We start from the raw sequence: 27,286 nt of genomic DNA on the forward strand, positions 1-27,286 counted from the left end.
TCTCGAAATAACGGGATTTAAAAAAACAACATGTAACATGGAAACCATCGTATCGTGGAACGAGGGTTTTGTTTTTACAGAGCAGCCATGAGAAAACCCGAGCCACTTCTCCAAAACCCATCTTCCTGGTTTTCTAAGAAGCAAATGATGACTCTTTCCTTATGGCAGACATTCAAAGAGGCCGTGTCCGGCCATGCCCCGTGGGCCACTCAGGTGTCCTCCCCCTGACATTTGCCCAAGACCCTGAAACTACGGGCGGATGAGAGAGGAGGCAGGAAGGAGCTGGGAGGGGCTGGTGAGGGGCAATCTTTGGAGAGGAGGCCTCCGGGAGGCCGATGCTGGCGGCCTCCGCCGCCGCCTGCGTGCAGCCCTTCGGGTCCCTGCCAGCAGGTTATTAATATTTTATTGAAGATGATTCGAATTTCAGCTGTCATGGTAAGGTGGTGTTGCTAGGCAACTTTAGTGCCTGTCTATGGATCTGTTTGCACAGCTCTTCCCCCACTCGTGAAGCTCAAGGCTGGGCCCTGCCGCCGAGGCCCACTGGGCTCAGACCACCCCCACCTTCCACGCCTCCCACACCTGCTCGGAGGCAGGCAGCTGCCTGCCCTGCCAAGGCCAGCGCGCAGGCCTCCCGCTCCCAGCTGTGCGCCCATCGGAGCCCAGAGCGGCCCCTGCCCCTTGGACTCACCGTACTCACTGTCGTAGAACATGACGAACTTCTGCCAGCGCAGCTCGGTCACCAGCCTGAGCATGACGTCGTTGAGGCGCACGGGCGGCCTCGAGGCCAGCGTGTAGGCCTCCCCTTCGGGGCTGGGGTTCAGGTGGCAGGCAGTGCGTGGTGACCCTCCTGGGTTGCGCTGGACAAAGAGGTGTGGGATGTGCATCGCGTCGGTGAGAGACTGCAGGGCGTTGGCGGACGCACAGCCAGTGGATGTGACCAAAGCCAAAATCCCCTGGGTCATGAGGTCACAGGCTGGAAAGAGAGGTGAGAGAGGCAGGGGTCAGCACAGGGTGATGCTGCACCGGCCGCACCCACCCGGCCCGCACCTGGCAGCTCATGCCTGGGGCCCCAAGAAGTGCTGCCTCCTTCCAGGGACCAAGAGACCATGCCGGGCCAGGCAGGCAGCTCTCACACACAGTCTCACTGATGCCCTCTAGACGCTCTTGTGCCCATTCAACAGATAAGAAAACAAAGGTCAGGAAAGGCAGAATTATGTGCCGCAGGCTGCTCGAGCAGAGATGGCAGAATAGGGATGCAGCCCACGTCTGCTCCAGAGGCCCTGGTGCTGCTCCATGGGCCGTCCTGTCTCCTGCCTGGCTAGAGCCCCTGACAGCCGGGAACGCGCTTTTGTTTTTATCTGTGTTTCCCTAAGGCCAGGCCCAGACCAGAACAATACTGTATGCTCTTCAATAGTTGACCGGACTGGCTGATTGGGACTAAAGGGAATGAATCACATCAGAAAGTCAGCGAGACACTTCCCCAGAGGATCCAGGTTGTCGGTAAAAAAAGAGACAGAACCCTAAGTCTTCTGGCCAAATCCACTTGGTTCATATCCTAAAGCCTGGGTCAGACCCTGCCCAGCGCTGGCGCCAGGGGCCCCGGGTGGCTCAGCCACTCGCCAGGAGCGAAGGGAGAGGCTCCCAGGTGAGGGCGGGCCGCTGGCCAGGCTGGAGGCGGCACTGGCCTTCCGGAGTCACCCGTAAGCACGAGGGATGCCTGTCAGCCACACACCACACCCCGGGCATCAGGCCAGCAGCAGAGAGATACACCTTGCATACGGGCCCTCGTTCTGAACATTTCTGAGCGACATTTACCAATAACGCTTTCTGTGACGCAGGAGTGTGGGAAAGAAACAGCCTGGGAGTGTCAGCAGGCCGTCTGCGGCCGATGGCCGGCTTTGAACAACTGGACAAAGCGGTTCTTTCCGCTGAGAGCCCGGGGAGAAGGAGCCTGAGAGCAGGGAGCACCCTGGAGCAGGCGTGGGAGCCATCCTGCTCCCCACTCAGGACAATCATTCAAATGCCACAGCTCTCCCGGTGGACCCCTCGGCCTCCAAGCGTGAGGTGGGGCGGGGCGGCTGAACAAGAGACCCCCTGAAGTCTCTCAGGGAGTCGTGCAGCCACCCCAGTGCCTGCCCCTCTCACCCAGCTTGCTCTCCCGAACAGAAACCCAACCACGGCTGCTCCTGTATAAAGCCCTTCGGTGGCTCCCACAGAGTCAAAGCCCTCAGAGCGCCTTGCAGGCGCCCCGACGCTGTGCGGCCTGTCACAGGCCCCGCTCACTATGCCCCAACCAACTGCCCAAGTCTTGGCCCTGCACCTGCCCTGCTTTCTATTGCCTCTCGCGTGTCAAGACTCAGACTCCACCCCCAGGCTAGCTACGGACCCCTTGTCCAGCACTCCCCTCACCCCACAATTCCCCTACTCTTCTCTCCTGCTTGACCTCAAGCTCCAGGGGACAAGGGCCAAGCCGTTCTGCTCACCACCCTCCTGCACACACCGGGCTCGGCAGGTGGCAGCGAGTAAAGGCTGCAAAATACAACGAGCCAGGACAGGTCACGCCCTCTGCCCAGTGATGGCACTCCAGGCCCCTATTGAACTGCAGAAATGGCTTCAGACCCAACACGTTCGAAGGCCACTTCTCCGTTCTCGTGAACTATTGCCAACAATCTAAGAGACAAATCGGTGAGTGAATGAAATGGCTCCATTTGCTGAAAACATATGCAGTCTTTAAAACTATTCACAGATACATTAACATACTGGTAGGGAAGTGCGCGTCATAAAAGTCATGGGGAAATGATACACAATTGTATGTATTTTACAACACCCAGTAAATAACACAGCAGGCATGAAGGACCAAAATGGTAAACGTGGTTGCATGTTAGAAGAGGCCTAGACGTGGTTTTCCTGCTTTTCTGTATGTTGCTAAAATTCCATGCCGTGAACAGAGAATTCCCTTAGCAGAGGAAAATAAGCCTCCGGTAATGGGTGCGTGGGACGCTCTGTAAGAGGAGGGACCGTCCTGTGAGAACGTTCTCTGGGCCAAGCATCCTGGCGCGCACTGTACGCAGGCAGGGTTCCCACTGCTCTCACGGCGCCCGTGTGCAGGAGGCGTCACTGCATCCACTTTCCAGCTATGAAGTCACGAGGCCACACAACTGAGATGGCACGCGATCTAACCGCTCCTGAGACAGGACTAAGTGCAAAAGCAGGGCGCAGCCGTGTCCGCTCACCAGGATTACAGCCAGGTGAAGAGCCACAGAAAAGGCCAGAGAATCCCTGAGAGGCGGTGCTGCGGTGATGGCTTTCTCTGCTCCTCCTGCCCGTGCTCTCTTTAATGGTAGGGCATTGCATCTATAACTTTAAACCAGAAAACTTGCAAAATAAACCGCGCGCCACTGGGGCATCAAGTGAGCCAGCGCCCCAGCCCCCGTCCCAGCCCAGAGCACCAAAGAGCACGCCCTCACTGTGGCCTCATTGGGTGCCAGCTGTGTGCCGCCCCCCTGCCCGGCTCCCTCCTGGGTCAGTGTCTGACATCGGATGGCAAACCCTGCCCCCACTCAATACCCTGGTTCTAAAGTCCCTGCCCCCACCTGGGCTCTGCTCACTCCTCCAGGTCTGCCCCTCCCCCCTGCCTCCCCCCCCCCCATTTGCAAGCCTGGACACCAAGCACTGGTGGGGGAGGACAAAGAGCAGGGTAAGCAGGGCCCCCTTCGACCTACCAAGGAGACAGAGCCCGCAGCTCAGCCTGTGAGGAAGGAGAGAGGAAGCTCCCTGGGGCCTGAGGATGGTGAACTCCGGTGGGGCTGGCATCAGGACCTCAAGGGAAGAGAGATTCAGACCCACAGAGACAGGGGAGCGGTGTGACGGGTGCAGGACACGGCACCGGCCCGGTAGCAGGAACATGCTCGGGGGGCAGACAAGTGTCTGCTGGTCACCCTGCCCGGCCCCACGGCAGCCACAGATGCCAGCTCGGGCGGCATGGGCTCGGGCAGCAGACGCAGCTCCAGAGTCTCCTGGTTCTGGCGGCTCTCTGGTCAGCAGCCTGTGGCCATGGGCACGTCTCCTTTCTGAGCCACCGGTTTCTATTTCATTGCAATGACTGGACCGGGGGCATGAAACCATCCGGCTTCTGGTATCTTTGCACCAGCAGAGCTATGAGAGCAGTGACTTCACAAGGACCACAAGTGCCAACCTGTGCTGGGCACAAGCATGTCAGTTTCCACGTCCCCACCCAAGTCATGCCCAGGATCCCAAGTTACAGCAGTAGTTACAACAGAGGGAGACCTCACCCCCAAAGCCGACAGCCCTCCCCACGGAGGTGGCTCCACTGGCCCGGCCTCCCGTGGCCGCGTGCAGCTCCACGCGCCCCAGCGAACGGGCGGGAATCAGGGCGGGAAGCTTCCCCAGGCCCTGAGGGAGAGGCCGGCCCTGCCACAGACACTCCTCAGCCTTGGAGAGGGCCTGGCCTCTGTGTCTGAACCCCAGTGGCGTCCCGCGGCCTGGGTCTGAACCCGGCCCTGCCACAGACACTCCGCGGCCTTGGAGAGGGCCTGGCCTCTGTGTCCGAACCCCAGTGGGTCCCGCGGCCTGGGTCTGAACCCGGCCCTGCCGCGGACACTCCACAGGGCTTGGCGAGGGGCTGGCCCAGCCGTGGGCAAACTACGGCCCGCGGGCCGGATCCGGCCCGTTTGAAATGAATAAAACTAAAAAAAAAAAAAAAAGACCGTACCCTTTTATGTAATGATGTTTACTTTGAATTTATATTAGTTCACACAAACACTCCATCCATGCTTTTGTTCTGGCCCTCCGGTCCAGTTTAAGAACCCATTGTGGCCCTCGAGTCAAAAAGTTTGCCCACCCTGGGGTGGCCTCTGTGGTTTCCTGTCTGGTAGACGAGGCGCCACCTCAGGGCTGCTGCGCGCACCCTGTGAAAGGTCTGTGTGTGACGAGCCTCCCCAGAGCCTGGCGCGAAGTGGAGGGTAGAAGCCGCCACGACTACTCACCTCTCCACCTGGCGGTGTCTGCACCTCGCCAGAAGATAGCTGCCTTTGTCATAATTCTTTGTCTGCAATAGAACATGGCCATCACGCTGATCTCTCCTGATTGTAACCATGCAGGCAGATGGGCTGATAAAGGCTCCCTGAGAATGGCTCATCAGCGGGGACAGTCAGGAGCAGAGAGGACTAATGAGCAGCTTCGAGCCCTCACCTGAGCTCGGTGGCCGGGAATAGGGAAGAAAGAAGCTGCTCAGAGCTCAGGGCGGGGGCCGACGAGAGGCTCCTGGGCTCAGCCAGCATCCCAGGCTGCCCCAGGATCAACATTCGCACGGCTGCCCTGCGGCGTCGGCACCCAGGCCTCTGCAGACTCCGGGGCCACGGCACGGGTGAGACGGGATGTCTGTAACCTTCACCCCAGGTGAGCTTTCTGCTCCTCTGGTGACAAAACTGAAGCACAGAGAGGCCAGGCCACGCAGCCAGAGAGCCTGTGGCACAGAGCCGCAGCTCAGACTGAGCAGGAGACCACTGGGCAGGGCCCGGGAGCCGGTGGGAACCTACCCAGCCCTTCTCTGGGGAACCTCTTGGGGGAGCGCCGCACCCAGCACTGTCCCAGGAAGGAGCCCGCACGCAGAGCAAAGCCTCCCTGGGCAGGGCACATCCAGCTCACGGCCCAGCTCGGTGCCCACACATGAGGGCACCCTGGCACCACTGCTGACCCAGCCCAGGCTTCTTGAGCCCCAGGGGGATTCCTGGAGAATTCTAGGACCAAGGCTGGGAATACACCCCGATGGCTGGTGCTAGAGGAGACGCACAATCTCTGGTGCCACCGCCTGGGGATGGTGCTGGTCACTGCCAACCCAGCCCTCCCCTCCGCCCTGTGCCCAGAGGCATCATGCCCCAGGGCACATCCCTTCTGCTCCTCCCGGGACCCCATGTGGTCCCTGCACAAGTGCGGCCCACCCCTGCAGCCCCTGCTCCTCTAACACCAGAGCCCCCAGCCTCATGTGCTAAGCAGCCTGTGGGTGGTCAGAGGACAGGGCCTTTCCGCGTGGACAAGAGGGGGCGCTCCTCTTGGGTAGAAGCAGCCCAGGAGAGACGCCTCAACCCAAAGGAGCCTGGCGAGGCGCCGCTGGCCCGGGCTCAGCCTCGCTTCACAGGAATGGGCTCTCTGAGGGTCCAGCAGGCCACCCCGGGCACTGCAGCACCTCCACCTGCCCCCCAAGTGGGACTCCCAGTGCCACCTCGTTACTTCAAACAGTCTTAGCAGCCACAGTCCTCCCCTCACCCCCCCCCACCCCCGCGGCTGCCACCCTCCCACTGTGCCCTTCCTCTCCTCCAAGTCAGCAGCTCTCTTCCTATTGGAATCCTAATGGCTAATGCTTTAGATTAAGGTAGCATTTATAAATACTTCATAGTCAATGAATAATTGACCAAACCCAGTATTGTCATAACTCAGAATAAATTATTGATCTATAGAGAATAAATGTTTTCTCATGTTTTATTAAGACGTTTGAAAGATAAACAAAACCATGAGGAGGGGAAATGAGTGGCAGTCTCTGAGGCCGGCCTAGAGCTGCCGTCTCCCTGGCACTCCCCTCCCCGCTCGCCTGCTCGCCTGGCAGGACCTCGCTCTGCTCTGGAGCCAGGACCTCCTGGCAAGCGCATCCCACAGCCTCGTCCGCCTCCCTCCCGCCCTCGTCAGCTGTCAGTTTCGTTGTGCCTCTTGGTGGTCACAGTCCCTCTCTGACCCCTCGCTGCTCGCTCCTGTGCAGCAGCTGGTGAAACCGCCCGGTCAGCCTGCGGTGGTAGCCTGCCAGCCACGTCTCCTGTCCGAGCATCGGAGGAGAGGCTGGGTCAGCCACAGGGGTGCAGCGTGTGACCTTGCAAGGTGTGTGGCCAGCCTCAGGGGGCCTCCACCCTCCGCCCCCTGCTGTTCTCCTCTCCCTCCTGGCTTCTCCCCATGTCCAACGAATGCCCTTGCTCCTTCTTCGTGGATAAAATGGACGCCAGCACCCTCGGGGGTTCGCCCCGCCTCCTGCCACAGACCCTCACCTCTGTGTCGTGGGAAAAGTAGGAAGGCACGCAGGTCCTGGCTCAGTGAGATCACAGCCATTCTGTACACCTGGCCATCCCTTTACGAGTTAGACCCAGCCCGCGGACAGGCCCACAACCCTCCCCCGGGCTCCCAACCCTGTCAGGGTCTCCCCTCCTGAGTCCACTAGCAACTCAAACTTGGCGCATCCGGGGTGTGACCCTGTCCCTCCTCGTCCGCCAATCCAGCAAAGGACGCCCAACACACAGGCCACCCATCCCGAGTGATCACCAAGTCCTGGGTATTTTATCTTCAAAATATCTCTTGTATCTGCCAATCTTCCTCCATCCCCACTGCCATCCACTGGTCTAAGCCACTACTGCCCCAATACACAGACCGCCCGTCCCGCACACACCATAGGGAGCGCCCTCATGAGACATCAGCCGGACTGCGCGGTCCCTGCTCCAGCTCCTTCCCAGCCCCACTGTGCTGGATAAACCACACCCTCAACAGCGCCCACAGGCCTGTGGTCGCCGTGCCCCAGGAGGCTGGCCTCTGCAGGGACGCAGACCCCCCGCTCCTGCCATGTCTGGGTCTCGCCACACGCTCCCCCTTGGCCTGCAATGCCGCCCCCACCTGACCCCTTCTGGCTAACTCCCACCATCCTGGACCTTTGAGGGTAACCGTCACTCCCTTGGGAGAACTCCACGGCCCCTCTTCCCTCTTCACATTCATGCCCGTGTGAGGGACTGGGAACTGTGGTCGCTGCCACCAGCCGTCTCACTCGCTGGAGCGGGAGCCTGCCAGCCAGCCAGCTGCCTACGGCTCACCCGCCCGGCCCGCCCGGGCTCCGCGCTGCCCACACCCCTGCGGCTCTGCGGGCGGCGCACGCTGCTGTCCATACTTCAGGGGAGACACGGAGTTGTCAAACTTGCCAAGGTCCCCAGACGCTCATCCCCAAACGTGGAGCCACATCCCACAATTTGAAGAAGGGGAGTTCGTAAAGCCAACCTCCACTCTCAAAAGGATTCACGAGAGAGACTCTAAACTGCGCAGTGGTTCTCAACCTTCTGGCCCTTTAAATACAGCTCCTCATGTTGTGACCCAACCATAATATTATTTTCGTTGCTACTTCATAACTGTCATGTTGCTGCTGTTATGAATCATAATGTAAATATCTGATATGCAGGATGGTCTTAGGTGAACCCTGTGAAAGGGTCATTCGATCGCTAGTTAGAGGATGCCAGGGAGAGAGTGGGCCCAAGGCCTGGCCAGGCAGGCCTGGGAGGCACAGCTCCGGCTGGGAGCTCCCACCCCATTGGCCTCGGTCAGCCCGGCCGGGATGCCCATGGCAGCAGGACCAAAGCCTCCCCCTGGATGACAACCAGCCCGAAAGGGTGCTCTCCCCAGGCAAACCTGAGGCAGCAGTTAGCATGCCACCCTGTGGGTCCGTCTCTGGGGGGAGTGTCCACAGGGACACCCACACACACCTCATCCCCCTCCAGCAGCCTGGGGAGATGGAGCGTGAGCGGCTCCACCTCTCCATGCCACGCCCCCTGTCAGCTGGAGAGGACCAGGCCTGGAGCACTGACCAGGAGCTCTCCCAATGGGCAGGGAGAGACCACTCTCAGGGCTGAGGAGCCGCCACTGACCCCCAGCTTCTGGGCTCTGCCAACTCCACCCTGCCCCCTGCCCTGATCCTGTGGCTGGAGATCCTTCCAGATGTGAGCCTTCCCCCTCAGCACCGCCAGGTGCGCCACCTTCCAGATGTGAGCCTTCCCCCTCAGCACCGCCAGCTGCACCACCTTCCAGATGTGAGCCTTCCCCTCGGCACCGCCAGCTGCGCCACCTTCCAGATGTGAGCCTTCCCCTCGGCACCGCCAGCTGCACCACCTTCCAGATGTGAGCCTTCCCCTCGGCACCGCCAGCTGCACCACCTTCCAGATGTGAGCCTTCCCCTCGGCACCGCCAGCTGCACCACCTTCCAGATGTGAGCCTTCCCCTCGGCACCGCCAGGTGCGCCACCTTCCAGATGTGAGCCTTCCCCTCGGCACCGCCAGCTGCACCACCTTCCAGATGTGAGCCTTCCCCTCGGCACCGCTAGGTGCACCACCTTCCAGATGTGAGCCTTACCTTCAGCACCGCCAGCTGCACCACGCTCCTCAAGTGAGGCCTCTGGGCTGCCAACCTCTGTTCTGGTGCCCCCCATCCCTAGCTCAGCCTCTCTCCTCACACTGCCCAGCCCACTTGCCCACCCTCTTGCTGCCATCTCGCCTCATGCCTTGCAGCCAAGTCCAGAGAGATGGCCAGAGAGGGCAGCCACTCCACACTCCCTCATTGCTCTGCATACCAGGTCCCACAGCCCAAGGCCCTGACACCAGCATGAGGGCAGGAGGGGAAGCTGGGAGACGCTAGGGAGGGTAGTGGCCAGTGGACCAGTCACCCACCCGGGTCCCGTGGGTTCTTCATGTCCTGGCCGTGGTCCTGTGTGAGCAGTCCAAGCAGGCTGGTGCCCACCCAGCTGTGATCCACTCCCACAGCTGACTGAACAGCACCGGGCAGAAGTCGCCCCACCAATTCCTGGCGTGTCTCTCACACTTCCAGCCAGCCAGCCACTGGCGCTCCTCCTGCGAGGTGGCAGCCATGAAACCCAAGCCCCGTCCTGTCACTTGGCCCCCAGGAGCCAGGGCCGGTCACTCATCAGAACATCGGCGTCTTGTTTAAGTGGAGGCGGGCGGGAGGAACAGGTCAGCACCCATTGCACACAGGATGTGGAAATAAAGCCTCTGGCGCAAAATACACAGTGAATCCATTCTACGATGCGAGCCCTTCCCCGGGGAAGTGTCCATTCACTCATCACCCGTCCCCTCAGCAAGTGCTTAGTCAGCACTGGCCTTCCGGCCTCCTGTAAACTGAAGCCCACATGCTACGTCCCGCCCGCGGGGACAACACAGAGAGAGGGCAAGCGCTCTTTCCTTCACAGACACCATCACCAGGGGACCAGGGGCAGCCGGAGGAGCGCTGACGCTGAACAGGCCCAGCTCATCCCTCGCTGCAGGTGGCTCCGGCAGCCACGCCTGCTCCTGCCTCCCCAGAAATGGGCTTACCCCAGGGACTCCAAATGCGGAACGCACAGCTGACCCCAACACAGCTTTGAACAGCACGGGTCCACTTCAACGTGAAGCTTTCCCATAAACACCTGTCCTGTGTCCGGCCTGCAGCTGGGAGTTCCTGAGCGCTGGGGGCCAGCCGCATACACTGGTCTACACGGTACACGGGGGACCTGAGAATCCTCATCTGGGGGCCCACAGGAGTCCTGGGACCAGTCCCCCAGGGGACTACTAAGTTTTGGGGCAAGTCAAGCTATCCGCAGATTTTCAACTGCCCAGGGGTTGGTGGCCTAAACGCCGTGTTGTTCAGGGGTCAACTGGACATTTAACCAAGAAAAAGAAGAGTAGGAGGGGACCACAGTCCCAACCTCACAGGACACCAGCAAGAATCAAATAAGTCAGACCCTTGCCCTAACCGGTTTGGCTCAGTGGATAGAGCATCAGCCTGCAGACTGAAGGGTCCCGGGTTCGATTCTGGTCAAGGGCATGTGCCTTGGTTGCGGGCTCATCCCCACTGGGGGGGGGGGGGAGGGTGCAGGAGGCAGCTGATCGATGTTTCTCTCTCATCGATGTTTCTCTCTACCCCTCTCCCTTCCTCTCTGTGGAGGATCAATAAAATATATTTTTTTAAAAAATAAGTCAGACTCGGCAGCACTGCCACCACCAGCGCGTGCAGCTCACTGACCATCTACTATGGAAGGAATGAGCTAAGCCCAGAGCAAAATGCAGCCCAGCCTCAAACTCACAGGATTCCCAGAACCTGCCGGGCAGCGAGGCCGGGCCGGCGGTCAGTGCTGACGCCAAGGCCAGCCGCCGGCCCTTGTGCACGTCCCCGCAGGGTGCCCAGGAGCAGCTCTGCTGGAGGGGGGCGGTGGGGCGACACCCGGCGGATTCCACCCGGCGACGCCCGCAGTGGCTTTTCTCCTTCACCCTGATTCCTAGCACATCATCACCCTACAGCCGTCACCACAGCACCGGCCTCCAAAATGGTAGAGACGGCTCTTCCTCCAGGGGAAGCGGCCGCCCTGCCCCGCAGCCACTGCTGGAGGGTCTGTCCGGGCAGAAGAGGGGATGGTGCAGGTGCTGGCCGACCCCCAGAGGCAGCTCTCCCAGCCGGCCAGCCCCACATCCCCAGGACGTGGAGGCAACGCCCTCGGACATAGGTGTGGCCACACAGCACAGCCCGACCAGCCGGGCCAGCCCCACATCCCCAGGACGTGGAGGCAACGCCCTCGGACATAGGTGTGGCCACACAGCACAGCCCGACCACCTGGGCCCGCCCCGCTGAGCCCACTCAGAGGTGCCCCAGACCTTCCGGCAGCCCTGCTGGCCCGGCACACCCCTCCCAGCTCCAGTGCTCTGGGGCAGATGAGGGGGCAACCTGGAGGAATGCGAAGAAGGGGCCCTGCCGTGACAATGACAATGTTCACAGGAGCAGGTGCCTGGAGAAAACTGAAGACAATACAAGGAAATTCACAAACCAGAAGGGAACCTGAGCGGGGGTCCATTTTGCCCTTGGCACCTTTCCAACCACCAGAAAGGATGGGGAGCCAGGTCCTCCCCCCCAGGTAAACAAACTGCCCCCCTCCCAGAGCCCACCACCAATCTCTGCAAGCACCTGGCCCGGCCCTGCTGGGGACACGGAGAGGATGCAGATCTGGCCCCAGGTCCCAGGCAGGCCAGCTGGAGAGGGGCTCCCATAGTCAGGGTGGGGTTCACTCCCACGGAGGGATGTCAGGCAGACGGTCATGTGGCCTGGGTGCCAGGGGGTGTCCCAGAGCAGCTGATGCTGATGCTGGGGGAGACCATATATAAAAGGGGGACCATGAAAAAAGGGCAACCAAGTGAGCAGCCTGGTGTGCGCCAAGGCACACACTGGCACCTGTGCTCTGCCAGCAGTGGCCACGCAAGCTGGGGTGGGTGGGACATGGGGTGGCTCCCAGGCAGGTCTTGCCTGTTCACCTGAGGGCTTTGATTTGATCCCATGAGCACCTCAGAGGCTGGGGGTCACTGAGCATTGGGGGTCTACTCAGAGCTGGCCTTTGGGAAGGCGGCCCAGTGAGGACACGGCCAGTGAGGACACGGCCAGTGAGGACACGCCAGAGGCCGAGCTGCCTCCTGCCTCTGCCCTGGGAGGACCTGGAACCAGAGTGCCGGGCAGGAGGCAGCGAGGACAGTCAGGGGACAGAGTTGGCTAAAAGCACGAAGTGAGGGCAAGCAGGTGGGTGGTCTGGGAGCCCGGGCCCCACCCCCGAGCCAACAGGACGGAGGAGGGGAACTGACCATCCAGTGGCAGGCGCTAGCCTTACACAGCATCACCTGGCGCCCTCCACAGGCCTAGGAGGGAGTCGCCGTTCCCGCCTTTACCGAGGCGACAGCCAAGGCCTGGAGACCAGAGGTCTCTCACCAGGTCTGAGCCACCGGCAGCTGCTGAGCAGGCGAGAACTGACCTTCCGAGAGGCACAGCGGCCCGCCAAGCCTGGGCCAAGGGACCAAAGGGTGAGCAGGCAGGAGCCGATGCTGCCAGCCCGGGGGTGTGAGGCCAGCCCCCCAGTCAGCACCTGGGGTGCCCTGGAGGCTTGAGAGCTCCGTGAGGCCTGCTGGCAGGGAAGGAGCAGGCGGCGGAGGTGGACCAGGTGAGCAGGAAAAGCGGCCTCACCCAGCTCTGCCTCTCCTGGAGACCCGCAGGCCGAGTGCGCAGACCAGCCGAGCCTGGGCACGCAGACACAGCGCACACCGCCGCCGGGCCTGTGACCGCAGGGGTGGAGAGCCGCCTGGCAGCGCAGGGCAGGTGCTGCGGGGACACCAAGGGCAGGGGGCTGTCCCTGGGAATGATCGTAGCCAAGGCCTCCCCGGGGTCGTAGGCAGGGCGCGAGCTGAGCTGTGTCCCAGGGGCACACGCCCGTGAGCCCTGGCCTGGAGCCGTTCTCACCATCAGGCTCCAGGGGTGGCAGCGCCACGGCCAGGCCCTGGGAGCTCAGGCTGGATGCGTTCCCTGCAACAGGCCTGCTCCTGGGCGGCGGTGCGGCGCCTCAGACCACTCTCCGCCTCCCCTTGCAAAGAAGCCACGAGGCCGCTCACTGGTTTCCTGGCTGTGAGAGAGGCTCCACGGAAAGGCCAGGCCTCAAAGGCCCCAGCAGCTCGAGTGGCGCCCAGCTCCAGGCCGGCCCTGAACAAGAAAGGCAGTGCCCTTCTCTCTTCTCTTCCCTGAAGACAGGCAAAGGGACCAGGGACAGCAGGACACAGCCACCAGTGTCCACATCAGAAGAGGTGGGGAAGCTGTGGAGCTGGGTCCCTCTGATGTCCCTCCCACAAGCATGCCTGCACCCCCAGCCCCCAGCCCCACACATGCGCACACGGACTGCTCTGCACCGCGGAGGCCGTGGCGACCTGAGCAGCTGCCCTGACCACCCCCAAACCCCTGGCTGTCCATGCCACCTCGCAGGGCTTGGCAGGGGACTCGGGACAGTTCCCTGAGTCTGTCCTGCCTCAGCGCCGCCTCACCTCCCTGCAGAGACATACACCCCACAAAGGGAGCCCGCTCAGCCCTAGGGTAGGTGTGCACCCCCCCCCAGGCCCCTGTGAGTCGGCAGCCCTCAACCAGGCCCGAGTCTGCTCCCCACGACGTGGCGGAGGCGGCATGGGCAGCGAGTGGCACCCCACGCTGTGTCTCACACTGTGGGAAACAGGCCGAGGGAGAGGCCCTGCGAGCTGCTCCGCGCATGGCAGCTCCCCTTCGCCCCTCATCTGACCAGCCTGACAGTTCTGAGGGAAGGACTGTCACCCTGTTTTCAGTCTAGGCACTGAGGCTCAGGAGGCAAGTCACCTGCCCAAGGTCACACAGCAAGAAGGCAAAGGAGCCTGAATTCAAACTCAGGTCACTCTGCCTTGGCAGACCCTGCCAGTCCCGCTCCCACGTGGGGCAGGTAAGGAGCAGGGCCACCAGGTGAAGCCAAGAGGCCACAGGCAAAGAGCAAGAACCGGAGGCAACAGACGGACGTTCCAAGTCACATGAAAAGAGGAGAGAAGGAAACCCTCCCACTCCCATTCCAAGCGCACGCCCCACTACCTGGACTCTATCCCCCCCCGCCCCCACTGAGCCCCAGAACTCCCACTTTCTCAACAACCTCTCAGCTTCCCCAAGACGCACACTCACAATCCATTCCCTCATCGCCTGAAAGCACATGCATTGCTGGGAGGAGCGCGTCGCCTGGCTGAGTGCCAGGCATCGGCTCCCCTCGGCAGAGCCTTACCGAAGAGGAGCACCACTCCCCACCGCTCACCCCTCCCCACTGTCTGCTCCAACAGCCTCCCGCACTCCAGCACAGCTCATGGGAGGAGGACCCGAAGCCTCAGGGCATAGGGATGTGCGGAGGGAGACGCAGGAGGTGTGGGCACCGGGAGGCTGCAGCGCCGTGTTTCTGGTCAGATCCCTGGCTGCCCTGCCCCACTGGCCTGCCTAGGTCCTCCCAGCATGTTCTGATGGAGCCACATGGAGGCTAGGCTTGATGGGATGTAGGGAGACACACAAAGAGGACAGATGCAGCCCATTCCTCCCAAAGACCTTCAGGCAGCGCCCCACCACCACACTGCACCTCCACTGTGCCCCAGGGGCCTTGACCCCACCGGGGAAACAGCCAGCTGACCCTTGGTACACTCGGCTGCACCCTCCACACGGCCACCAGAGCACTGGCCACTGTCACACCAACACCCAAGCTCCCCCCTCCCCTGCAAAGCTCAGCTCACACCTGCCTGCCTCCAGAAAGCCTCCTGGGCCCTTCCCACCCAGGTTCGCAGAGCTCAGCTCAGCCTGCCAGGTGTCACTCCGAATGACCATCCTCTTGTCTCTGCCACAGCCTGCGAGCTATTGGAGGTCAGGGCCCCCAGGCACAGGTGCCGGGGATGTGTACTGAAGAAGTGAATGAACTGTTGAGTGTTGAGGACAACTGTCACACAGGACCTAGTGATCCTGCTCCACAGGCCTGTGGCTCCAGTGTTCCAGCTGAGAACCCTGGTGTGAAGCCAGAGGAGAGTCCCGAGAGAGGGCGTATGCCATTTCCCAGTCCCTCTCAGGGGCCAGGGGCCCAGGGCCTCGGGTAGAGCCCAGAACCGAGACCCACGTGGCTGCTCTAATTCCATTCACTCCTGCATTTCTGCAGCCCTGGCACCAGCATGAGTGTAACACATTTTTGCCTTAAATGGTGACTTTTAAGAGAATATAACACAAGGGAGGCACTACTCACGGCTGAGAATAACCAATATTGACAGTGTTCCAGCATTCCCATATTCAGATGAGGACTATATATTGCTCATAGCAATTTCCTGTCCTCCAAGCACATCTCTGCGCAGGAGAGGACCGATGCCGGCAAGTGGTCTGGACCTGGCAGGGCCCTGAGGTGCTGGTGTCACAGCCCCAGCCCCACCCTGGGTATGCAAGGCAGGCCTACCCTGGAGTGGGGTCAAGAAGGCCAAGGGGACAACCAAGATGGCAGCATAAGGTATATACCTGTACGTGCCGCCCCCCACAACCACATTAAAACTACAACTAAAAGACAAAACAGCAATCATCCAGAACCACGGGAAAGCTGGCTGAGCGGAAGTTCTACAACTAGAAGCAAAGAAAAAAGCGCATTGAGGCTGGGTAGGAGGTGCGGAGGCACCAAGCGCAGAGGTACGGAGGTGCACAAACCGGGCTGCACCTGGGTGCGCCGTCTTTTTTCAATAGGGAGATACAAGCTCCCAACGGCACTGAACTCATTCCCTGCGAGACTCTAGGGACCCAGACTCCTACAGGGAGAAACTGGACTGTCTGGCAGCGGGTAGGAAAGCGAGGGTGACTTTCTCGCAGAGCTGATCGCAGGGATCATTCTTACTGTGGGGGTGTGGGACTCAGGGACTTAGGGACGCAGAGACACAGGGAGACGGCTGACGACAGCCATCACTGTTTGCTCCGCCCCAGTGATTCTCTGAGACCCCGCCATACCCAAGCTATGTGCAGCGGTGCAAAGGAATCACCTGCCCTTTTGCAGCCTAACCTAACAAACTGCAGCTGGGTCAGAGAGCTCCAAAATTTCCAAACCCCAAACAAAGAGGAGAAATCTGCAGATCTCAGGGTAGCTCCTGCTGGGTGGACTCACACGGTGGTTGAATTTGCACCTCCTTGGAGATCCAGAAGCCAGTGTACCCAGTGGTCAGATACCAGATTTCAACTCCTCATATCCACAAGTGACACTCAAGAGGCAGACTCAGTGAGCACCAAAGTCCCACTGAAGTAAGTCCTGCCTCATAAGGGTGTCTCCTGCACAGCAGTTCTTCCACTATAGATACAGTGGGTCCTCGCAGTCAATTGGCCTGGAGGTCATTTCCTCCCAGGGATACCAACAGCAATCAAGGCTTAACTACAACAAGACTGTACAACCAGCCCACAAAGGGGTGCACCAAGAGTGTCCGCCTTAGGTGATTGGGGAGGCTGAGCCACTGGGCCCAATAGGACATGCACCACACAAAGCCACTCTATCAACTCAGGGAAGCAGCCAAAATGCGGAGACAAAGAAACATGCCACAAATGAAAGAAATGGAGTAAAGCAAATTACTGGGTTTAGAGTCCAAAACCACAGTTATAAGGTTACTTAAGAATCTTCTAGAAACCTCTGAGGAACTTAGTGAGACCTTCTAGGATCTTAATGAGAATGCCAAAAAAAATGGAAAAGGGCCAGTAAGAAATTAAGCATACACTCCCTGAAATAAAGAATCTAACAGCAGACTAGAGGATCCCAAGAATCAAGTCAAAGATTTGAAATACGAAGAAGCAAAAAACACCCAACCAGAAAAGCAAAAAGAAAAAAGAATCCAAAAATATGAAGATAATGTAAGGAGCCTCTGGGAAAACTTCAAGCATACCAACATCTGAATTATGGGGGTGCCAGAAGAAGAGAGAGAACAAGATATTGAAAGCCTATTAGAAGAAATAATGACAGAAAACTTCCCCTACCTGATGAAAGAGACTTACAAGTCCAGGAAGCGAAGAGAACCCCAAATAAGAGGAATCCAAAGAGGACCACACCAAGACACATCATAATTAAAATGCCAAGGTCAAAAGACAAAGAGAGAATCTTAAAAGCAGCAAGAGTAAAACAGTCAGTTACCTACAAGGGAGTACCCATACGACTGTCAGCTGACTTCTCAACAGAAACCATGCAGGCCAGAAGGGAGTGGCACAAAATATTCAAAGTGATGAATAGCAAGAACCTACAACCAAGATTACTCTACCCAGCAAAGCTATCATGTAGAATTGAAGGTCAGATAAAGAGCTTCACAGACAAGAAAAAGCTAAAGGAGTTCATCACCACCAAACCAGGATTATATGAAATACTGAAGGGTATTCTTTAAGAAGAGGAGGAAGAAAAAGGTAAAGATAAAAATTATGAACAACAAAGGGACAACAAACACATATCTATCAACAAGTGAATCTAAAAATTAAGTCAATTAAAAAAATCTGATGAACAGAATAAACTGGTGAATATAATAGAAGCGGGGGCATAGAAAGGGAGTGGACTGGCAATTCTCGGGGGGAAGGGGGTGTGGGGGTGCGGGAAGAGATTGGACAAAAATCTTACACCTATGGATGAGGACAGCGGAGGGGGGTAAGGGCATGGGGTGGGGTGGGAACCAGGTGGAGGGGAGCTATGGGGGGAGAAAAGAGGAACATCTATAATAATCTGAACAATAAAGATTTATTTTAAAAAAAGAAGGCCAAGTGGCCCCATGTTGTAGGCAGAGGAGCAGAAAGATCTGCTAAGAATCTAGCCTCACAAGTTAGAGGTCCCTTCTTTAAATGACAGGATCCTTTTTTAAAGTTCAAAAATGGATTTTGGATCCAAGATGGCAGGTAGAGTAGGTGGAAGGTACACCTACCTCCTCCCAGGACCACACTGGAATTACAACTAAATGCAGAACAGTCGACCTGCATACCCGTCTGGAGACTACCTGAAGAGCAGTCCTATAACCAGGGACTTCCAGCAAGAGCCACGTGGAGACGGGGAGGAAGCGTGGGTGCAAAAAGGGCTGGCCCTGCTCCCTGGGGGGCGGATGAGATTCTAGAGGACATCTCAGCTGCAAAGGTTCCCCCAGAGGAGTGTGGGGGCTCACCCTCAAGCCAACCCCCCAGCCCAGAGCACAGAGCCAGGCAGAGGCGCCCACACAGCACTGGCTGTGAGCATCAGCGGGGCTCTGTCTGCCAGGGAGAGACAGGCGTCCTCTCAAAGGGCAAAGACAAACTCATTCGCAGCCACTCCCCTGGGCTCCGGGGAGGGAGGCAGAGCAGACTCAGTCATATGAGGAGAGACTGGGGTCTGTGGCTCTGAGAGAGCTGAGGGGCCTGCGGCTGGCACCGCCCCGCAGACACCACCTTCTTGGGTGGGGCATGCTGCTCCCTGTGGCATCAGCCAGGGAAATGCAGTAACCTCCGCTCTGGTCTCCCGTCCACGCCCCTGCAGAGCTTCTGCCCTGCTGAGGCATCAGCTGCCTGGGCTGGGGTGCAGAGGTGCAGGCAGGCTCAGGTGGTGTCAGTGACAGGGTTGTGTGGCTTAGGAGTGGGGCCATTCCCCTCACATTCCCATAAGCCTGACTGGCGCCACCCCTCACAGGAGACCCGCCAGCCCTACTCTCCGGGCTCCAGGCAGCCCCACCCTCAACTCTTGTGGCTCTGCACTGCCGAGGGCCGGGAAGAATCTCGGACAGACTGAGTTGTGTGGCTCTCAGGTGGGAGTCACACCTCCCAATTCCCGCAAGGCTGACCAACATCTCCTGGATCCCAGCGGCCCCGCCTGCGGAGAGCAGGCTCCTGGCAGAATCTGGACAGACTGAGCTGTGGGTCTAGGACGGGGAACTTTTCCCCGCACACCTGACCAGGGCGGCGCCTTCCCTTCACATGGCCACATCTTGGTCTACTTGGGCCTGATAAACTCTGTCGGCCGCACCCTGAGGACGCCCTGAGACGCCACCCCATCACCCAGCAGGTGGCAGCTGGACGTGGTATACCTGGGGACATTTGTTGAGCGGTCTCAGACTCAGCAATGACACCAAGTTTGAATCTCTATAAATCTGGTGAACCACTCTCACCCCTACCTGGTGACTCACTGAGAACCTGTCTCACGCAACTAGAGCACAGGCAGAGGCTCTGTCAGTAACAGCCCATCAGGCAGCCAGCAGGCAGAGGCAGGAGGAGGCGGACCTCGGGGCGCCAAACACGGGCCTTAGTGCACAGCTCAATCCTTCCTGCACACACCCAAGCCCAGCAGAGACGGCCACAAACTGCGGATCACTTCGTAGCTCCAAACAGACTGCCCAGGGCCCGTCACAGGCAGCATCTGACATTAGCCTGCACCCGAGTCCCTCCCAGGAGGCCCCAGACACAACACACTCAGTGGCTACCTTCAGACAACATCAGAGCAGGATCCAATAGCTTTACAAGCAGCATATCCAAAGGGAGACCTCAACAGACACCAGACCCTGCGGAGGCAAAATCGGCTCTATGTGGTCACCACCTGCACAGCAGCTCATACTCTGTGGTCAAGGTTGATCCTCACAATCAACCAGACTGAGGGTTGGTCCCATGCATGAATAAACCAATAACAATCAAGACTCAATTACAACAGGAGGCCCACATAACAGACACAAGGGACATTCCCGGAGCACCAAGCAAAGATGATCAAGGAGACTGTGCCAAAGGGTGCCAACAAGACACCTACTACCTAAGGCCACCCTACCAAGACAGGGAGTCATAACAGATCTATGTAATACCAAAGATGCAGCCAAAATGGGGAGACAAAGAAACATGCCGCAGATGAAAGAGAAGGATAAAACTCCAGAAAAAGAGCTAAATGAAACAGAGGCAAGCAATTTACCAAATATAGAGTTCAAAACAATGGTTATAAGGATGCTCAAGAAACTTAGGCGAAGAATGGGAGAAAACAGATATATAGTAAGCATGAAAAAGGACATAAAAACTATAAGAACCAGTCAGAAATAAAAAAATTAATATCTGAAATGAAGAATACACTAGAAGGAATGAACAGTAAGTTGGATGAAGCACAGAGTCAAATCAGCAATTTGAAAGACAAAGTAGAAAAAACACCCAATCAGAGCAGCAAAAAGAAACAAGATTTTTTAAAATTAAGAATAGTTTAAGAAACCTTTGGGACAACATGAAGTGAAACAACATCCGTATCATAAGGGTACCAGAAGGAGACAAGATAGAGCAAGGGATCAAGAATCTATTTGAAGAAATAATAATGGAAAACTTCCCTAACCTGGTGAAGGAAAAGTATGTACAAGTCCAGGAAGCACAGAGAGTCCCAAAAAAAGATGGGACAAAGAGGTCCACATGAAGACACAGTATAATAAAATGGCAAAGGTTAAAGACAAAGAGAGAATCTTAAAATCCACAAGAGAAAGACAGTCAGTTTCCAACAAGGGAGCTCCCATAAGACTGTCAGCTGATTTCTAACATTTCAGGACAGAAGGGGTTGGCATGAAATAGTCAAAGTGATGAAAAACAAGGACCTAGAACCAAGACTGCTTTACCCAGCAAGGCTATCATTTAAAATTGAAGGAGAAATAAAGAGCTTCCCAGACAAGGAAAAGCTAAGGGAGTTTGTTACCACCAAACTAGTATTACAAGAAATATTAAAGGGTCCTCTTTAAAAAGAAAGGGGGGAAAAAGAGTATATAGTTAAAAGAGTAAAATGGCAATAAACATGTACCTATCAATAATTACTTTAAATGTAAATGGCATGTCCTAATCGGTTTGGCTCAATGGATAGAGCATTGCCTGTGGACTGAAGGGTCCCAGGTTGATTCCAGCCAAGGGCATATGCCCAGTTGTGGGCTCGATCCCCAGTAGGGGGCGTGCAGGAGGTAGCTGATCAATGATTCTCTCTCATCATTGATGTTTCTATCTCTCTCCTTCTCCCCTCCTCTCTGAAATCAACAAAGAAATATATATTTTCTTAAAATGTAAAGGGCATAATGCTCCAATCAAAAGACATAGGGTAGTTGGATGGCTTAAAAAAAAAGACCAATATATATGCTGTCTACAAGAGACTCACCTCAGAACAAAGAATACCCACAGACTACAAGTAAAAAGATGAAAAAAAAAGCTATTTTATGCAAATGAAAATTTTTTAAAAAAAAACTGGAATATGAATACTTATATCTGACAAAATACACTTTAAAACAAAGGCTATAATAGGAGACAAAGAAGAACATTACATAATGATAAAGGGAGCATTCCAACAGGAGGATATAACCCTTATAAGAGTAAACAAATAGGACTACATCCAACTAAAAAGCTTTTGGACAGCAAAGTAAACCATCAACAAAATGAAAAGAAAACCCACTGCAATAAATATAGGGGTGCAGAATTTGAATGGGAGTACATATTCGTCAGTGATATATCTGACAAGAGGTTAATATCCAAAATTTATGTAGAATTTATAAAACTCAACACACAAAAAACAATCCAATTTTAAAATGGGCAAAGGATCATTATAGACACTTCTCCAAAGAGGACGTACAGATGTGCAATAGACATATGAAAAAATGCTCAACATCACTAAGCATTAGAGAAAAGCAAATTAAAACCACAATGAAATATCACCTCACAGCTGTCAGAATGGCTACCCTCAATACATCAACAAACAAGTGCTGACAAGAATGCGGAGAAAAGGGAACCCTCGTGCACTGCTGGTGGGAATGCAGACTGGTGCAGCCACTGTGGAAAGCAGTATGGAGTTACCTCAAAAAATTAAAAATGTAACTGCCTTATCACCCAGTGACTCCACTTCTGAGAATATATTGAAAGAAACCCAAAACACTAATTGGAAAGAATATATGCACCCCTGTATTTAGTGCAGTGTTATTTACAATAGCCAAGATTTGGAAACAACCCAAGTGTCCATCAATAGATGAGTGGATTAAAAACTGTGGTACGTTTTACATGATTGGATACTATTTGGCCATAGAAACAAAATCTTACCCTTTGTGACAGCATGGATGGGCCTGGAGAGCATTATGCTAAGTGAAATAAGCCAATCAGAGAAAGACAAATACCATATGATTTCACTTATATGTGGAATCTACAGAACAAAAACAGAAACAGACTGATAGATTTAGAGAAGAGACTGACAGCTGTCAGAGGGGAGGGGGTTGGGGACTGGGTGAAAAGGTGAAGGGATCAAGCAAAATAAAACTCATAGGCATAGACAACAGTATACTGATGAGCAGGGGGAAGGGGGGGAGCTAGAAGAGGTGAAAGGGGGATAAATGGTGATGGAAAGAGACTTGACCTTGGGTGGTGAATACACACTGTAACATACAGATGATGTATCCTAGAACTGTACACTTGAAACCTATATAATTTAATTAACCAACATCACCCCATAAGTTCAACAAAAAGTAAATAAAGTTCATCAATGGCTCCAACCTGAGGCAGTTGTACTTCTTGCCCATTTACTGAGAACTTCATAATGAGCACCGGAGGCTTCAGCAGGTGAACTTGCATGTTTTAGGTCAGCCGGGGTCAGCTGGGAGTGCCGGGAGCCGGTCCATGCTTGCTGTTTCAAGGGACCTGGCATATATGGCATACTGTTCTTAATATGTTTGCTCACCTTTTTGGCGCTGTGTTTTAACCAAGGTCACCTCTCCGAGAAAGGTTGAATCCCCAGGTAGGGATTTTCCCCTGAAGTTAGGGAGGGAATAAAACCCCTCAACTAAGCGCCAGGCGGGTAATTAATCCCTTTAACTACGAACAATCATGCTTAAACTACATAATCTTTTCTCCCTGGAATGGAGATAAGAAACGCCCTAACCTTTGTAATAGAGATTGATAGGATTGAATCAACTGGTATAAATACAGTTGTAACAAGACAGAAACAGACAGAACTCAGAACTCATGACACAGAACTCAGAACACAGAACTAAGGACACAGGGCTTGGAAGACAGGACCAAGAGAGACAGAGCCTAGGCAGAGAACCTACACAGAACGTTCTCTAGAGACAGAAGAACTTCGCTGGCGAGAGCATGCCGGAGGATCCTGGATAGGGACTGGCCTCGGAGCCTGGAGGCGGAGCCTGGCGAGAGAGCATGGCAGGGATCCTGGACTGAACCTGACTGCGGAGATTGGCAGGAGAGCCTGACTAGAACCTGGTGACTGAACCTGACTGGAGAACCTGAGCAGAACCTCTCTGGAGATCCAGACCAGAACTTGGCTGGAGATCCTGGCTAGAGATCCTGGCTAGGCTGCTGATCAACTGAACGCTGTCTCCGTGTCATTCCTTCTTCGCCGACTCCGTCCACGCCTTTGGGGACCCCTGGACCTGCTGGGGCTGGACCCCAGCATGGGAGCACTGGGACTCACAACCCTCACTCTAGAGCTGGGTCCCAGGGGGACCCCTGAAAGGCGCCTGGTTCCATGAACAGTTGCCTGATGAAGGTGTCAAGACCTGCAGGTGGGAAGGTGGGCCAATGGGGCACAGGGCAGAGACATGAGGAGCAAGAAGAGGGCAAGGATGAAAGAGAAGAACCACATCACAGGTGTCCCCCGGAGGACTCTCAGGGCCATGCACCTGAAAAGAGGGACCATCTGCTCCTACCTGCCACCACATATAACACACAACACACATACAACATACTGCATGTAACACACACCACACACAATGCCATACACACAACACAGAGATACACACACACATTCAACACAATGCATGTACCACACCATACACACACGAGCACACTACGCATCATTCATGCAACACAGACACTCCCCCCACACACACAACACACACTGCATGTAATTCACACACCACAAACATGCCATACACACAACAGAGACACACACACATACAACACACTGCATGTAACACACACCACACACACAAGCACACTACGCATCATTCATGCAACACACTGACACTCCCCCATACACACACTGCATGATGACTTCCTACCCCTGCTGCCCTCCGCCCTGCCTCAGGGCCCTCACCCACGCTTGCTCCTCTCTGGAGGACTATCAGCCCAAGTCCCACCCAGAAAGTCCTTGCTTGGCCCCTAAGACAGCTCGAGCACAGGTCACCTCCCAAGGCAAGCCAGGGCTCCCTCCATCATGGGACCTCAGTGCAGCCCCACCACTGGACTGTGAGCCCCGGGGGGCCTAGGATCTTAGGGTCCCAGCATGTTGTCTGGCATGTGGTAGATAAACAGTGAACACTGAGGGAGGGAGGGAGGGAGGGAGGCAGGGAGGGAGGGAGGAATGATGACAACAGGAGGATGGATGGTGGATGGATAGACAAGTGGCTGGATGGGTAAATGAGTGGATGGCTGGATGGGTGAGGGGAGGGAGGAGGGATGGACAGACGGGTGGATGGTTGGACCGGTGAATAGATGAGCCAGCCAATGGGTAGAAGGAAAAGGAAATGCAGGCAACCAGGGGAAGTCTGACCTTGCTCTGGCCTTGGCCCTGGCCCTCACTCAATGCTGCCCGAACACACAGGCACTTAGAAGGATTAAGCCTCCTTGATACAATTGGAGCTGCTGGAAATAGCTCTGTGCAGCCCGCAGCCGCCCTGCCAGCAATCAGCCTCAATCAGCACCCACCTGCCCCTGCTGCCAGTTAATTCCACCTGACACCCAGGCCAGGGAACAGGAGCTGCCGGGTGTTGGCCCCATACACGGGATCACAGAGGCTGGGCAGAGCCACCCTCTGAGTCCCCGATGCCCGAGAGGGACATCAGTACCCATGAGCAGCAGCCCAGAGCAGAGCGGGGAGACCCAGGGGACCATACGCCATGAGGGAGCTGGGCTGACCTCAGGAAATGAAGGCCGGGTCCCCCTCTGCCCTGGCCACACTTCCCACACTCGCCTGACACAGTTCGTGGCTCTAAAGAGCTGGTACCTCGAGAAGGGACGTTAAAGGGCTCCGTGCATTGAAATAAGGAGTCTCTTCAGCACAGAAAAATGAAAATGGCACCTCGATCATTGTGTGAGGGAGAGAGGGAGGGGGTACCTCCCCTCCAGACCCTCCACTTGCCCAGGGTTGCCCCGATAAGGTGGGCAGTATGGAGGCAACTGGTCCAGAGAGGGGTTCTGTGCCCTCAAAACAGAGACTATGTGAAGCTCAGAAAAGGGCCAGGGGACGTCTGCTGGGCCTCCTACTTTGGGGCCCCTCCCAGCACTCTGGCCCCTCTAGCCCTCCCGTCATGTAACCTCCCAGCCGCCCTGGTAACCCCAGTCACTCAGCCAGGCAGTGTGCGGGGGTGACATGGCCAGTGCCCTTCCTCCCTGGGCAGAAGAGAGGCCCCCAGGCACCAGGCACCAGGCAAAGACAGAGTAAGAAATGGCAGCAGGCTGCCAAGCCCAAAGCCAAGCTCTGACTTGATGAGGAGTGTGCCTCCTTCCCCGCGGCAGAGGGGCCACACGAGCCAGCCGCAGGCTGAGTGGGGCGCGGCCGCCGGGACAGCCAGCTCCTGGGTGCCCACGCACCGCAGCGGGACCCGGGGCGTCGGGCACTGCTGGGAGGGCATGGACGCCCGTCATCCCAGGGCCCTGGAAGCTAATGCCGAGGTGTCACTGCCCGGGCCGCCCGGAGCGGTCACCCAGGATGTCTCCACAACACCTGGCCTGTCGCTGCTCAGCCGTGGAATGTTCCGACTCTGCTTTGCTGTGGGCTCCCGAGGGCTCCAAGGCTGCTCCGCTGAGTGAGTGCGGCTCAGCCCCCCTTCCCCATCCCTGGAGGGCTGCCTGGGATGGGGCAGCACAGGGCCAGGCCACCCTCCGGCTCAGGCCCCGCACCTTCGGCAGCCTCCTCGCACCCTCCCCCGCACTGAGTCCGGCCCGGCTCGCTCCTCTGGGGGCCTTCCCTGGCCTACCCGGCCCCCAGTCGGGGCTGCATGATAGACCCCGAGGCCTATGGCCACACCTGCCTGGCTCGCCGCGGAATCCCTGCCGCAGCCTGGCACACAGCAGACCCCCACAGGTGTCTGTCGACTGAAAAAATGACCGTCAGTCAGGCATCCTGGGCTCCTGGGGCCATTTCATGAAAGAGGCCCCTCCTCCTGTCACTCCCACATACCCCTGAACACGGCTCAGCCTGTGCTGGTTTCCTGACCCTGGCTCCAGCCGCCAGGTGGCCTGGCCCTTCACTTCCTGCCCATCCCCGAGCCTCCGCTCGCCTCCTGCCCCCAGGGCTGGGAAATAACAACAAGAGTGACAGCAGAGAGGCCACCTCCTGCTGCCACTGGTCTCTGATGATGCTCACAGTCACCTGTGGGAGTTTTTACCACAATCTCCACGTCACAGATGGAAATGAGCTCCAAGTGTGCACAAGAAAGCCAGGTCGCCACGCCACCATTCAGGAACCTCACCCTCCCAGAAGCCCACTGGTCATGTGATGCAGCAACAGAGCCCATGCGGTTGCTCCTGGTCACTTCTGAGTGAGCCGCCTCAGTACCAGGCCCAGAGCAAGGAAACTTCTGTCTCACACGGGAACATCTCACTGTTCCCTCAGCCACCTCACCTTTCAGGATTTTGTACTTCTGCACGCCCTTTCCCTCCATCTGCAAAACTCTCCCCTGGCCTTGATACACTCAGACTTCAGCCTTCAAGAATCAGCTGTCACCTCCTCCAGAAAGTCTTCCCTGATTTCTCTCAGGTCCCTTCTCTGTATTCCCAGAACTGACTTCCCCTCTGGTCCGTGAGCTCCTCCAGGCAGGGCCATATCCAAGCCAACTATTTACCCCCTGCCCAGGGCTGGCAAGAAGAGCCCGCCAGATGGGCTCCTTTCACAGGTGGGCACAAGAATGACGCACACTCACCTCTGCCCTGTAATGCGGACAGTGACGGGCCCCAGGCGGCCCTGCATCTGTCCCAGCCGCCACCCAGGCTCCCTGAGGACAGAGCCTCTCAGCACTGGGCTCCATCACGGTCTCTGAACCCAAGGCTGGCCCAGCGAGCCTGGAACCTGTGCCGATGGCTAGAAAGGAGGAAATGCCGCCTGCTGGCCAGGCGTCCAGGAGGCCTGTGATACACATTTAGCAAAAGGCAGGAGACACGCATGTCAAAAAATCATCCACAATCAATTTAAAACTCC

The 27,286-nt window shown here is 56.8% G+C and overlaps 1 protein-coding gene across 3 annotated transcripts in view; it reads right to left on the minus strand.

The window, feature by feature from the left end:
• GRID1 (glutamate ionotropic receptor delta type subunit 1) overlaps window positions 1-27,286 on the minus strand; it is a 617,880-nt gene that overhangs the window by 461,528 nt on the left and 129,066 nt on the right. For 2 of the 3 annotated variants that reach the window (XM_059662029.1, XM_059662030.1), the window contains exon 3: window positions 689-973. The exons of the other annotated variant lie outside the window; for it this stretch is intronic. In XM_059662029.1, coding sequence (XP_059518012.1) covers window positions 689-973 — 285 coding nt within the window. The remainder of the gene's footprint in view (window positions 1-688; window positions 974-27,286) is intronic. 3 annotated transcript variants of the gene reach the window in all.

The sequence above is a fragment of the Myotis daubentonii genome, chromosome 13, assembly GCF_963259705.1.
Source record: "Myotis daubentonii chromosome 13, mMyoDau2.1, whole genome shotgun sequence".
Classification (NCBI taxonomy): Eukaryota; Metazoa; Chordata; class Mammalia; order Chiroptera; family Vespertilionidae; genus Myotis; species Myotis daubentonii.